The 13,071-nt window shown below is 42.1% G+C and overlaps 1 protein-coding gene across 1 annotated transcript in view; it reads right to left on the bottom strand.

Annotated features, from left to right (window-relative positions):
* The window catches only part of ACSF2 (acyl-CoA synthetase family member 2), a 652,634-nt gene that overhangs the window by 34,207 nt on the left and 605,356 nt on the right, over window positions 1-13,071 (bottom strand). Inside the window, exon 12 of the mRNA XM_086930824.1 lies at window positions 2,403-2,554. Coding sequence (XP_086786950.1) covers window positions 2,403-2,554 — 152 coding nt within the window. The remainder of the gene's footprint in view (window positions 1-2,402; window positions 2,555-13,071) is intronic.

Here is a 13,071-nt window from a genome sequence, read left to right as displayed (position 1 = left end):
TTACATAACCCCACAGAGAAGATCCATAAGATGCGATGGCAACAGGCTTACTTTTGTATATCTTCACCAACGCTTCCATGGGCCTGGCACCCAATTTGCCGGCAAAGCCCAGGAGAGCGGATGAAGATCTAGTTACTGCCAACCTCTTTGCGTTTATCTGTGGGCCCCAAGTACATTTTTGATCGAACAACACTCCCAGATAGGGGAATGTAGTTACCTCGGACACAGGGGTCCCACTGCAGAAGAATGATTTGTGTCTTCTCTTTGCGCCCTCTATACCCATGACCATGGTATGGGATTTAGATGCGTTAACCTTTAGATCCAAATTTTCCATAAAGGAACCAAAGGCGTCAAGAAGAATCTGCAGGCCAACACCCGTGCGGGCTATCAACACGGCATCGTCCGCGTACAGGAGTGCCGGAATGTGGGTGACTCCTGCGCGCGGTACGTCCGTGCCTCTGCCCCTCAGGTGTGCCCCCAATCCATTAATATAAATGGTAAAAAGCGTAGGGGCCAGAATGCAGCCTTGGCGTACTCCTTTGAGGGATTTAAATGAGGAGGTACACCTACCATTGTTGGACACACGAACAGCTGCGAAAAGCTCCTGATGTAACGAGGCCATATACATGACTAGGGCTTCGTCAATTCCCATATCTAACAAAATCGACCATAATTTGGACCTATTGACGAGGTCGAAAGCCGACGAAAGGTCCATGAAGGCCAGAAAAACTGAGCCCTCCTTAGCCATTGTGTACTTAGAGATGAGTAAATACAAATTAATGCATTGCTCGATCGTGCCTTTACTCTCTCTAAAGCCATATTGTAGGTCGCACAGCCCGCCACATCCCTCAACGTTCTCCCTCAATCTTGCTAAAAGAACTTTCCCCAAAATTTTTACGGTGGAGTCCAACAGAGATATGGGCCTATAAAATGCTGGGTCGTCCCTCTGGCCTTTGTTTTTATAAATGGGAACGATAATAGAATTAGCCCATGAGGCGGGTGCTGCATTGGAATTTACTGCATTAAACACGTTAGACAACACTCTCGACCACATTTTAGGAGAGAACATAAAAAAGTCGGCCGGGACTCCGTCCGGGCCCGGAGCCTTATGTTTGGTGGTTTCCATAAGCGCCTTTTCTACTTCTTGGGGTTTAAAAACAATGGGGTTGACATTCCCATTAGAAGGTAAACGACTATTAATGTCCTCTTCGGCTGCTTTGCCCCCATACACATTTTTAAAGAAGGATAACCATTTTTCCTCGGTGATCACGCAGTCCATTGGTAGATTATCTTCTTCCGAAAAAAGAGGGTGCTTGATGATTTCCCAGAATCTTCTGCTGTCCTTAAGCACCGACACTGAGAGGAGTTCCTCCCATGTTTCGCGCTTGATGGAGTCTTTGCGGCTCTTAACTGCTAACTTATAGATTTTCCTTAGCCTCGCAATTTCCTCTTTTGGTCTTGGAACAATTTTAAGAGCCGACAACAGATTTCTGTGGGCCTTCGAACATGCCGCGTCGAACCATCGCTTGTGAACTTGAGTTCCCGAAAGAGGTTTAGCTATAAGATCTTTCGAGACCTGTGCGCATATTTCCTCGTAGGCTGAAACCAATAGGCTCCCTTGAGTGTCGGGATCCTGACACAACTCAGTCTGCATTTTAATCTTAGGGAAGCATTTTTTGTAAAAGTGTTCCGGGATCACCTTTGCCCATTTTATTCTTCTATCTTGGTCTGTGGTCCTCACTGTATACACTCTTCTCATAATAGATGTCATTTTTTTCCAGTCATGATTGGTCTTGTTTTTTAACTGCATAATGCTTCAAAAAGTAATTGACTTTTGCACGAAAATCATCATGCTATGTCTTTTAAAAAACAACCAATGCAATTGCAGTCTTTGTCATTATTGTTGTTCACTGGGGTAATTGCACATTATCCATTTATAAGTTCTAAATTCTCTACATTACAAGTCTCGAAAATCAGCCCTCTTTTAAAAGTCCTTATGTCTTATTTCAGCAATACAAACCTTAAATCATTCTGGCTTATGCAAGTTTAGGACTATATAATACAACTTTAAAAAAAGATATAGGCTCTGGGTGTAGGCACATCCTGTTGAGTTTATTGTGGTTCAGGGTATGGGGTGCTCCAGTCGCATTAGGCCCTCCAGAGCTTGCATGTCTGCTCCAGCCATGGAACCAGACTTTCTCCCTTTAGCATCTACATTTGTGCATTCATCCTATGACTGTGCATAATCATATCCAAGGAGTAGCAAACATTAGCAGAACAGACCAACTATTAGTTTGGATCTGAAATGCTTGAACATTTTACATATTTCATTTTGCAACTAATATTTTAGAAGATTGCAGGAATTAGCTTTTTCTATTTTGCATTGGGGCAGTTCTACTTACCCAGTTTGATACCAGTTTCCTGGGGTGAATGTTTCTTTAGTTTTCTCCTCATCGTCCCAGTATCCCAACATGTTGCAGTAGCCTCGGATCAGGATCTCTCCAGGGGCGTTCAAGGGTACGATACGACCCGTATTCGTGCACACAACCTTCGCCTGGAGAAAGAAAATTCCTGAGTCCAAGGCTAATGATTTGGTCAGATCATTCCATCTCCGGCTGTATCAACCACCCCATTCCCACATAGTCCAAGTAAGGCCTGCTCAAAAGAGGTAACCCTAGACGAATGGCATCAGGGTTCCTCGTTCCCTGATCATCTTAGTAGATCACAGTAAGTTTTCTGACTCTCTGATAACTGCAAGGGATCACTGTCAGGCTTTCTGGATCACTAATGACAACAAGAACTTCCTCCGGGAGTCGCCCTCACAGGCAAAAGGTTTACATTGAAAGAAGTTGCACCACACACTATTCCATAAGAACACTTTATTGAAGAAGAGACAGACCAACTGAGTGAGTGACAGGAGCAGCATCTGCATAACAACAAGGTCTATCTCCAATTTCTTCACTTTGAAACGCACACATAGTCCATTCTCACTCCACCCATGCACTCTACGTTCACACATTCCGCACACACACATCACCCAGTAACCTAAACCTAGACAATCCCACTACAGAAGCTTTAATTAGGAATGACATCAAAAACTCCCTGCTCCTCGGTGGTGGGGAGGAGCCAGAGGTAATCTTTTCATGATCATGTCGCATTTCACGGGTCGAAAATTCAGAATAATATAGCAAGGTTGTATAACCACTGACATCCTCAAAAAGGAAGGGGAAAACAGGCGACCTCAATACAGCTTGCATATCTCCTTAAAAACTGGGTACCCGAGAGCCAGCCCAGTAGACCAACAAAGAGATACCTTCACATGGGTACAACCCTCTAGTAAATACATGGTTACTCCAATGACTTTAGTGTAATCAGTGATGGTGATGATTGCTTGCGGTAAGTCTCAAACTACAAGATCTGAGGGTCACTAGAAGATGCCACTCTGATGTCAGTTCAATAAGCTTGAAAAAGTATAGTTTGAAACCGACCACAATTTGTGAATCTGCTGCATGGTTGAAACACCAGCAACAGGGACATCTTAAGGATTTTGGGGGCCCTGGGCCAAGCATATTTTGGGGCCCCTGTTCAGAACAGCTTTGAATTTAGGATCCAATTTCAGCTCTTTCATGCCCTCCTTCACCTTGTCACTGACGGCACACTGGCACACTTACCCACGTTATTAGTGTCTATACATCTAATAGTCCGGGATGGTGATGTGTGTTTTCAAAATTGTAACATAGCAGCAGCTCACTTATATTACCGCAAACAATCTCTGTGACACCCTCACATTTCTTATATGTTAGGTCCTCTTTTGATCTAAAAGAAACTTTTTTTATGGATGTTGCATGAATCAAACACATGTTTATGCAAAGTGTCTGTAATACATTCTCACATATCACCCACATTAACAATAAACTAAAGGAAAAAGATATTTAAAACAAGTTTAAGAATTATTTTAAGGTCATCAGGACAAGACTCTGCAGAACGGAGCTGGCTCTATCAGGGGACCCCTTGAAATGCTGGGACCCAGGCCCATTGGCCCCTTCACCCATGCTTTAAACCTTCTCTGAGCCAGGAATCAAGATTACCAATCTGCTTGTGAAAAGGCTGCGGCTGGTTAATTGTTCTGTTTAAGAAAGGTATAAGTGAAGGTACTCTGAAAGATATCACTCGCTGGAGCTCCCTTTAGTGGGTATAGGTGTCCTGGACAGGCCACATACTCCGAGGGAACATACTAGTTCATCTGACTTAGGATGCCTGACAGGGCGAGGGAGAGGTGTGGCGCAGCGGCCATGGTGGATGACTCCGGAGTGTGGGGCTCAGGGTTCGATCCCCAGCGCCAGAGGCAGATCAGCTCAGCATCGTGTGACTCTGGGCAATAGCTCACTTAATCTCCCCGACTGTCCTCAGCGCCTTGATACCTATACGGGTCATTAGGTCGAGCTTTACAAATACCAGGTTACTCACTCCAAGGGGACAGACAGCAACTGGAGGGTGATAATGTGAGAGGGGCAAGGCAGGCTAGATTTAAGAGAGATGAGTGGGAGATCCCTAAACTCTTGCCTTGTTTCATAGGTTTTTGACCTTCCTCTTCAGTACAGTTAGACTGGCAAGATAAGTGCATCCAAGCTGGACAACAAGGTCTACAGGGATTCCAGTTAGAGTGAGGTGAACTGTTTAAAGCACCCCTACAAACTACACAGCCTCTTGGTGCTGGTCTGATTCTATTCTATTCCCTTCCAAGCCAAGGTTATTAGGAGAAATAATGACGTGTTAACAGTTTACTATGAAAGGGTGGGCAGAGGCATTTACTAAAGAGCAGTTCAAGGGACATTACATAAAGAAGGTCATGAGGAACATTGTTTTATGCTATGTTCAAAACCTAGTTTTTGGAATTTGAAACATGTTCCTTGTGGCTGCTCGCCGCACAGGGAATGGGATATAGAAAGTTACAATCTGATTAAGGTGGCTGGGACTTCTAAAAACAGGGATGTGTATACCAAATATACAACATGTTAAAGGTGACCTGTCATAAAAAAAATCCACTTTTTGGGGAAAGGAGCAAAATAAAAATTATGCTCAAAAAGCAGCTAGTGTTGCCACTTTTTTAAACAACTTTATTTAGCCTTTTGGTTTAAAGAAACATGACGCACATTGCAGAGTCATCATATGCCGCGGTGAAGACAGATATCTGGAGGAATTTGGCACAAGTCCATACCCATGAATTGTACAATAGAGTGGATCAAGCAAAGTCCAACATTATTTTCAACTCATGATAGTTGCTACGTCTCCCACCAATCCGGATTTTAACATTACATATCACGCAAAAATGTAGAGTAATGGAAACCACCAATGGAGCAGAAATGTGCCTTGTTGATGATCTAATCTTATCTAGTCGATTTGTATAGCGCATGGTTATCGAGGCTTCCTAGGTTTTGCAATTGTGAGAGTCAGGGTGGGTCACCCTCTGTGTTGGAGGGGGACATCACCCATAAATCTGAAGCCTTTAGTCTTTTGGGCATAGTTAGGTGTATTCCTCCCGTTCTATGTTGCCATCGTATGTAAGTGGTAAAAGGATTGCAAGTTGAATGAAATTTGGCCACCCAGTCCCTAATGATGGCTGTGAACTTTTCCATGGTATTGGGGTTCTATACCTTTCCCCACCACATATTTAGTGAGGGTTGCTGAGGTTGCTTTCACATCAGTCGTGCTGCTAGGAGTAGGTAGAAAAATTGTCGCCCTTGCGAAGCCGACTTGAGCAAGAGCCTATCTGCTACTGGATCGCCATGCTGGCACTTTTTTTTTAGCAGGATTGCAGTTTGTCCCCTTTCTCTTCGAATCAAGGGAGCCTATTTAACTAGCAGTTTGTTTTTTTAGCAGAAAGGCAGTTTTACTCCTTTCCGATTGAGTTGATGGAGCCTATTTAACCAATACTCAAACAACCAGTCAAGTCTTGCTGCCAGTGCTGCCGCTCTTCTCCCATTCAATTTAATCAAAGTAGCTTATTTAAATACAACCCAAACAATCAAGCAATCATATATTTATTTTCATTTTTGGGTTAATGCAAATCTCCTATAACCATTATGGTCCTGATGATGGTCTCATGCACTGCTGACATTTGAGACTGAAACGTTGACAGCGTTTTCACATCTTCCATGTAAATTCTTGGATTATAGCACCTCATTCAATTTGTATCTACTTTATGTATACTTGATTAATGTATGAAGGTTTTGCTTTTAATGTATCCTATGCTTTCCGTTATTTGCAGCATAAAGAATATTTTATTTTCATAAATTTGATATTGGTATGCCTGTTCCCTTTTCTGATTGATTCATATTATTACTAAGGCTCCCGGTTTTATGGTATTTTAGTTTTTTTACATTTCCGTCTGTATTTATCCATTTTTATTTTGTGTTTTCTTTATCAATGAAGCTGCAATGGGTATTTTTCCACATTTATTTAACTAATAAATGTATACTTACATTTGAATATCCAAAGGATTTCAGCAGTATACAGTTTAATAGCTTTTTCTGAAAAAACTTCCATTGTAGAATAACATAAATAACTGTAGATCTGCACTTAAGTAAGCTTAATTAGGAAATATATTGTCTTTTTTCATCTCCTCTACCTCTCAATCGCAACACCTTCGAACCTGGCACTCATATCTGACAGTGGAAAAAAATCAACCTGTGAAGGCTATTTTCTGTCAATTTCTGTAGATGAAAATAAATACAGACAGGAAAATGAATAGTTTTCTGTCTGTATTTGTCCGTAAAAATCAGTAAAACGGAAAACTGGGAGGCCTAATTATTATCTTATTACTAACTTGCACTTTAAGATTTATTCTGCTTTTCACCATATTGGGATATACAACTTATTTCTATTTAGATATTAACCTTTTATTTGAATGAATCCCTTACTTGTTTTAAATCTAGTTTATACACAAGCTTGCAAGGGGTGACTGGGTTGCCCTTTGGTCTTTTGTCTAAGTAAAAATACCATTCAACATTTCGGACTGATATCGAAGGCTGCCTTTGGAGATGAAGTGCATAATATTAACGAAAGGAAAGAAGTTGTTATATTAGGTACAAGCCCTAGCGTGTAGCAAAACTTGCAGTTAAACTGCATTTACCAGGTGTGTCCACCTACACATACTTTGGAGGGATCTTAGGGAAACATGATGGGCAGCAAGTATAGAGAAAAAAACGGTTTTACAAGTAATCAGCATCAACAAAATTCCAGAACATTACTTAATGTCCATTTGGGTTTCGTTACTTATTTTTACATTATTCACCAGACAGCCTATTCAAAATATGTATGGCTCCGTGGTTAATTAATATAGTAACTCAAAATGAATCCATATGAGGCCCACAAGCCATGCCACTAGCCTTTGTGAATTTACGTGGAATAATATTTTATCCATGTGATGTCTGGCATAAACACAATGAAAAGGTTTCAGAAGTACTAAGTATATTTGAGAAATAAGGGATGACATTAAGGGCAAAGACGTATTGATTTGGGCAAGATAAAAGATAGTATTTAGGGCACACAAATACTGGACAAGGCATAAAACAAAAAGAAGATACGGTGAGCACTTTAGATAAAGTTCAGACACCTGTCAATAAAGATGAATTGTGTTTCTTTTTAAGAATGGCTGAATTTTAAGAAAATGTGTGGACCGTGTCAGTGAAGGCTCATGCCATGAGGGTTTAACTAAAAAAAAGGGTAGGAGTTTGAGTGGAAAGATGAATGTGAGAAAAGTTTCCAAAGGATCAAGAAGGAACTGAAAAGTGCACCATCTTTAAAAGCATTTGTGCATGGACAGAAATGTATTGTTACTATAGCTGTCAGTGCTAAAGGTGTAGTGGCAGTGTTGTCTCAACTTCAAGTCAACGATATGGAAGAATTTACCATAGATTTGCCTCCAGAGCACTAAAAGGGCATACATGCAAATTATTCAGTCATAGAGAGGGAGGCTTTGGCAGTATACTGAGCCATTACCGAATTTAGAAACATTTTATGGAGAAAGATGTTTACAGTGCTCATGGGTCATCAACCCCTTCGCAATTGTTTTTATTTGTTAAAGAAATGCGTAGATGGGATTTCGACTAGAATACATGAATGGGTTTTCAGCTGACAAAAGTATATGTTTGACGTTCATTGTCTTCCAGGGGTGGAAAATACGACAGCTGGTTGTCTTTCCAGACTGGTACTATGTGAAGATACCAAAGAACTGAATGAAGAAAAATCTGGTGAAAGAGGACCTGTCAGAAAAGAATGCTTTGCTCTTCTGTGATTCAAGACTGATTCTTCCAACAGGTTTGAGAAAAACTGTATTTGAGTGTATGCGCATCCTCAGGCATAAGCTCCTTGTGCACCAGTCAGTGGTCACAAATCCATCCGAACTCGTGATCAATAATATATGACACAACAGTCCCCATCCAACCGACAGCCTTGCAGTGGTTGGTTGCATTGTAGTGTACATTTCTGTGCTTTTATTGCAGAGTCAGCATACATTTGTGCCAGTCCTGTTTCCAATGAAGAAATGTTATCGCTATAAGTCTCCTGACCTCCAGCAAGAGTAATGCGACCGGGCAATGCGCCTATTTTAAGATTTTTGCCCCAAATCCCAATAAGAGAGTCTACAGTGTCATCCAGAGTTTCAAATACAGTGTCAATGACTTCCTGCCAAAAGGTGTTAATGTCTGGGCAGAGCCACGGGAAAGTATGTATGCAGGTACCAACACCGTTGACATGCAGGGCTTTTCATGTCGTCAAACCTACGCATTCGTATCAGAGGGAAGTACAAGCTGTTTGCAGTGCAACAATACCATGCCAATTTGCATATAACAGTACTGCCATATACCAATGTCTATTTCCATCTCCAAATCTTTCTCCCAATGTCTTTGTGCATGATGTGTTTGTCTTCAAAACATTTAGGAATGCAGTGTATAATTTGTAAAACCCATCTCCTGCAGTCAGGGGAAGAACTCGGTTGAGTGAGTGATAAATAATTGGATGGCTCCACTGGGAAAGCTTGAAAGGCCATTTACACAGCCTGTATCAGCCTCTAGTGTAGGACAATATTTAGTGTTGTGCTTCTGTTGGTAAGGATTCAGTCAGGAATTTCCCTTTTACTTACAAATGACCTAACAATTTTATACCTCAACCCCTTACTGCATTAACTTCTCCCCTTTCCATGGTAGGGGGGCAGAGGGACCTTGGAATATTTCAAAGTGGGATGGCTGAAAAATAGAACTGCACATTACCCGCTTTCTCGTTCATTTCTTTCCAAGTCCAGGTGGTACACCGGACCGTTTGTGACTTGAGAGCAGGCTGAGAAGTACACTTGAACGAGAACCACCCCAAACTGTTTGTGAAGTTTGAGACAGTGGATCCACATCCCCTGTCTTGAAAATGTGCAAAAAGTAGGATTTAAACCATTCAACTTTGTCCCAGTTACAAGTTATTCACCAAACAAGGGGGTGCTCTAAAGAGTCCAGGAAGGACTTCAGTATTACCAGGGCTGATGTCTGCCTGACAGCCAGTCTTCCAGAGATGACTTGAATTCACCTGAAGTCTGCTCTCACTTTCTGGTGAAGAAGTGGAGGGTCTGTCTAGCGTCTAGAGGCCTGTTGAGAGCCAGAACAAGACTGTAAGGATCCGCAAAAGGAGAGACTGAGAAGGAAGAGAAACTCAGTGTGTCCCTAATTTGGGGAATAGCTGGAGAAAGTGGACTGTGTGAAAGTTCCCCATGGGAAACCTTTGCTGCAAGTGGGACTTCTGGACTCCATGCATGGCTTCAATTTATCAAAAACGACACCAAAGGATCTGTGTGTGCCATTGCAGCCACTGTGAAAGACAATTCAGGACTGCCACTTTCGACAGCATATGGCTGCTTAGGAGAGATCCGATAGGCCTAAGTAGGCCTCAACTGCAAGGAGCACACACCTGCAGACACTTCTGCAGAGAGAGAACCCAACCTGCCGTGGAATTTGTCTGCACTGAACAAGAAAAGAGCCACGACCGCCTTGTCTTAGAATCCACGTACATCAGCATCACTACACAAAAGTCTACCGAGCTGCATTTGTGTGTTCCATCAAGAGGCCACGGCATGACTTTGTATTGCAACTGTAAAAGAGACAACGTGTGAGTACTGCAGATCCCTACTTATGACCTTAACAGATTATTGCAACTAGCTGATGCAAGCACTAGCATTGAAACTAATTCTGAACACTAACTAATGTAGGGATAAGATCAAAGTGACTGAATGAACATTTATCCTTTTGGGTTTTAATGGTCAGTCACTTTGATCTTATCCTAATAGGGCCTAATACATACCTCTGCTAGAGACTGCTGGAGGATTGTAATGAATAGGATCACCCAAAAGTAAAGAGATCTGAGGAGGGGGAGTGGCACCCACAGTAAGGGGAGAATCATGATCAGGAGGGAAACCAATATTTTGAATTGGATAATTTAGTATTCTGCTCTGCTGTGAGATTAAAAGTACCTTCTTTCACAAAAAGATGAGCACTGGGAGGGGCATTGAGTTATTGTGTCTGTTGGTTAATTGTTGAGCTCTGAGGTCTTCCCCCACACTCTACCTCCCTGGTAAGACTGGCTGCTCTCTCTTGCTACCCTGAAAGTCAAGTGCCCAAGAGGGTTGCATGTTGCCCCGTTTGCAGACCCAGAGCATGAGAGGCTCCTTGACAATAGTGACAAATGACCCCAATCACCTCTGCTGGGGCGCAAGGAACCCCTGTCTGCTGTGGCCCCTAAACAGGGTCTGACGATTGGCTGCAAGTGGCGTGAGATCTGCCAAAGCCATTTGTTCCAACTTTCTTGAATAGAATGATATGATCAGCTTAAGCACAGCATTACCTGCACAGTGCAATGGTAGATACAAGGCTGGTTTGAAACAATATCCCTACAACAGTTAAGGGATCTGTGTTTAGAGAGGTGATGAAAGGCTCCCAGAAACGACGTTTGGTAGATCCTTGTTAGTTATGTTAAAGAGCAGTGAAAGAAACTTGGCAGCAGGGAAGAAATTATGATAAACACTGCAGAGGGTGTCTTGTTAAGAAACTAAGGAGGAAGTGCTGTGTGTGTCAGTCTCTACTGGCCACTTAGCACAGGTTTTCCGAAGACGCTGCCCACACCCCTAGTATATCCCCACATTTGCTTTCCAGTATTTCTCTAGGACATCTTCTCACCTACTGCCCCTCCCGGATTTCAAGGGTACCCCTGTCACCGACTTCGAAAGTTGTGCCCTTGGGTAGGTTAACTCTAACAGAGACACAGAGCTTGCAGTTGGCTCTAGAGAAAGCTGTGGTGGAGGAAGAGAAGATCAAAGAGATCAAGGGGGAGAAATTGAGTTCAGCTCACCAGGAACAAGAGGAAAGGAGGTGGGAGAAACAGGAGGGATAGGTCCATGAGGAAAGGGAGTGAGAGGAAAAGCAATGGGGAGAAAAAGAAGCAAGCATTGGTAAATGGACTAGGTTTCGCCGATTAATAATAAGCTGTTTTTTGTTGTAAGTTGTTACTTGCAGAGTAGTTGTACAATATAAGTTAAAGAAAGTTTGTTAAAGTGTTATGACTAGTTTATGTTCAAAAAGACAATGTATTGTGCTGTTACTGGAGGTATAGTGCAGGTAAGTAATAGCAAGAGTTTGAAAAATGAAATTAAAGAGGGAAATAATAGAGTTCATTGATGTAATAGCAATATTATGTGTTTAGAGGAGTTCTGACAACTTTTGGGTCTGATGCCACTGCACCTGCTGCACCATTCAAATCATGCCCCTAGTGCCTGAAAGATAACTGCATCTGTGACTGCCTGTTTATTAGTGCAATTTAGCAATATTAGGTGTTTAGAGAAGTTATGACAACTTTTGGTCCCGATGCCACTGCATCTGCTACACCATTCAAATCATGACCCTATTGCCTGTAACATAACTGCACTTGTGATTGCCTGTTTAGTAGTAAAATATTGCAGTATTTAGCTTTAGATTGGTTCCTAGAGCTTTGGGCCCCGGTGTCACAGCACCTGCTGCACCATTGAAATAACTGCACTTGTTACAGTGCGCTTTATAAATCCAAAATACAATACAAAACAATAAAATAGTTAAATATAGCAATATTGGGTGTTTAAAGGAGGTTTGACAACTTTGCCCTGGTGCCACTGCACCTGCAGCACGATTGAAATAATGGCCCTAGTGCCTGCTAGATAACTGCACTCATGACTGCCTGTTTAGTAGAAGAATTTAACAATATTCTGCATCTAGTGGGGTTGCCTAGAGCTTTTGTCCTAGTGCTACTGTACATGCTGCACCATTCAAATCATGACCCTATTTCCTGCTAGATAAATGAACTTGTGACTGCCTATTTAGTTGTAAAATATAGCAAAATGAGGTGTTTAGAGGAGTTCTGACAGCGTTTTAGCCCTTTCCCACTGCACCTGTTGCAACATTCAAATCATGACCCCGTTGTCTGAAGGTAACTGCACTTGTGGTTGTCTGTTTAGGAATAAAATATTGTGTTATTAGGTATTTAGTGGGGTGCCTGGAGCTTTTGGTCCTGGTGCCACTGCACCTGCTGCACTATTGAAATCATTAACCAAGTGTTTGCTAGATAACTACACTTATGACTGCCTGTTTAGTAGTAAAATATATATAAGAAACAAAAGGATCCACCCTAAGACCCATATATGACCGTGTTCTCCCAGACTACGTGTGTTTCCTACAGTGGTGGAAAGCACACAGCTTTGTTTAAATACCACTCACACACTAAAAGGACCCTTGGTGTCATGCTTCATCATAGGGGTCTTCCCACCCTGCTGCGGGATGTGGTGTGCTACGACCTACGACTAGGCGGGAGCACTGTTCATGAAAAACAAGACTATGCTCCTACTTTTAACAATACCAGCTCAAAGGAATATTAAAGTATTTTGTCCACAGAGCCAGGCATTTTTAATTCATAATCACTCTTTCACTCACTCCTGGCCCTTCAACTCACATTCCTACACTACACATAGTCTTGATTTTCATAAACAGTGCACCCGCGTAGTCGTAGGTC

Source organism: Lissotriton vulgaris, chromosome 7 (assembly GCF_964263255.1).
Source record: "Lissotriton vulgaris chromosome 7, aLisVul1.2, whole genome shotgun sequence".
NCBI lineage: Eukaryota > Metazoa > Chordata > Amphibia > Caudata > Salamandridae > Lissotriton > Lissotriton vulgaris.
Note: the sequence above shows the minus strand (reverse complement) of the source record. Positions and strands in the feature narration are given on the sequence as shown.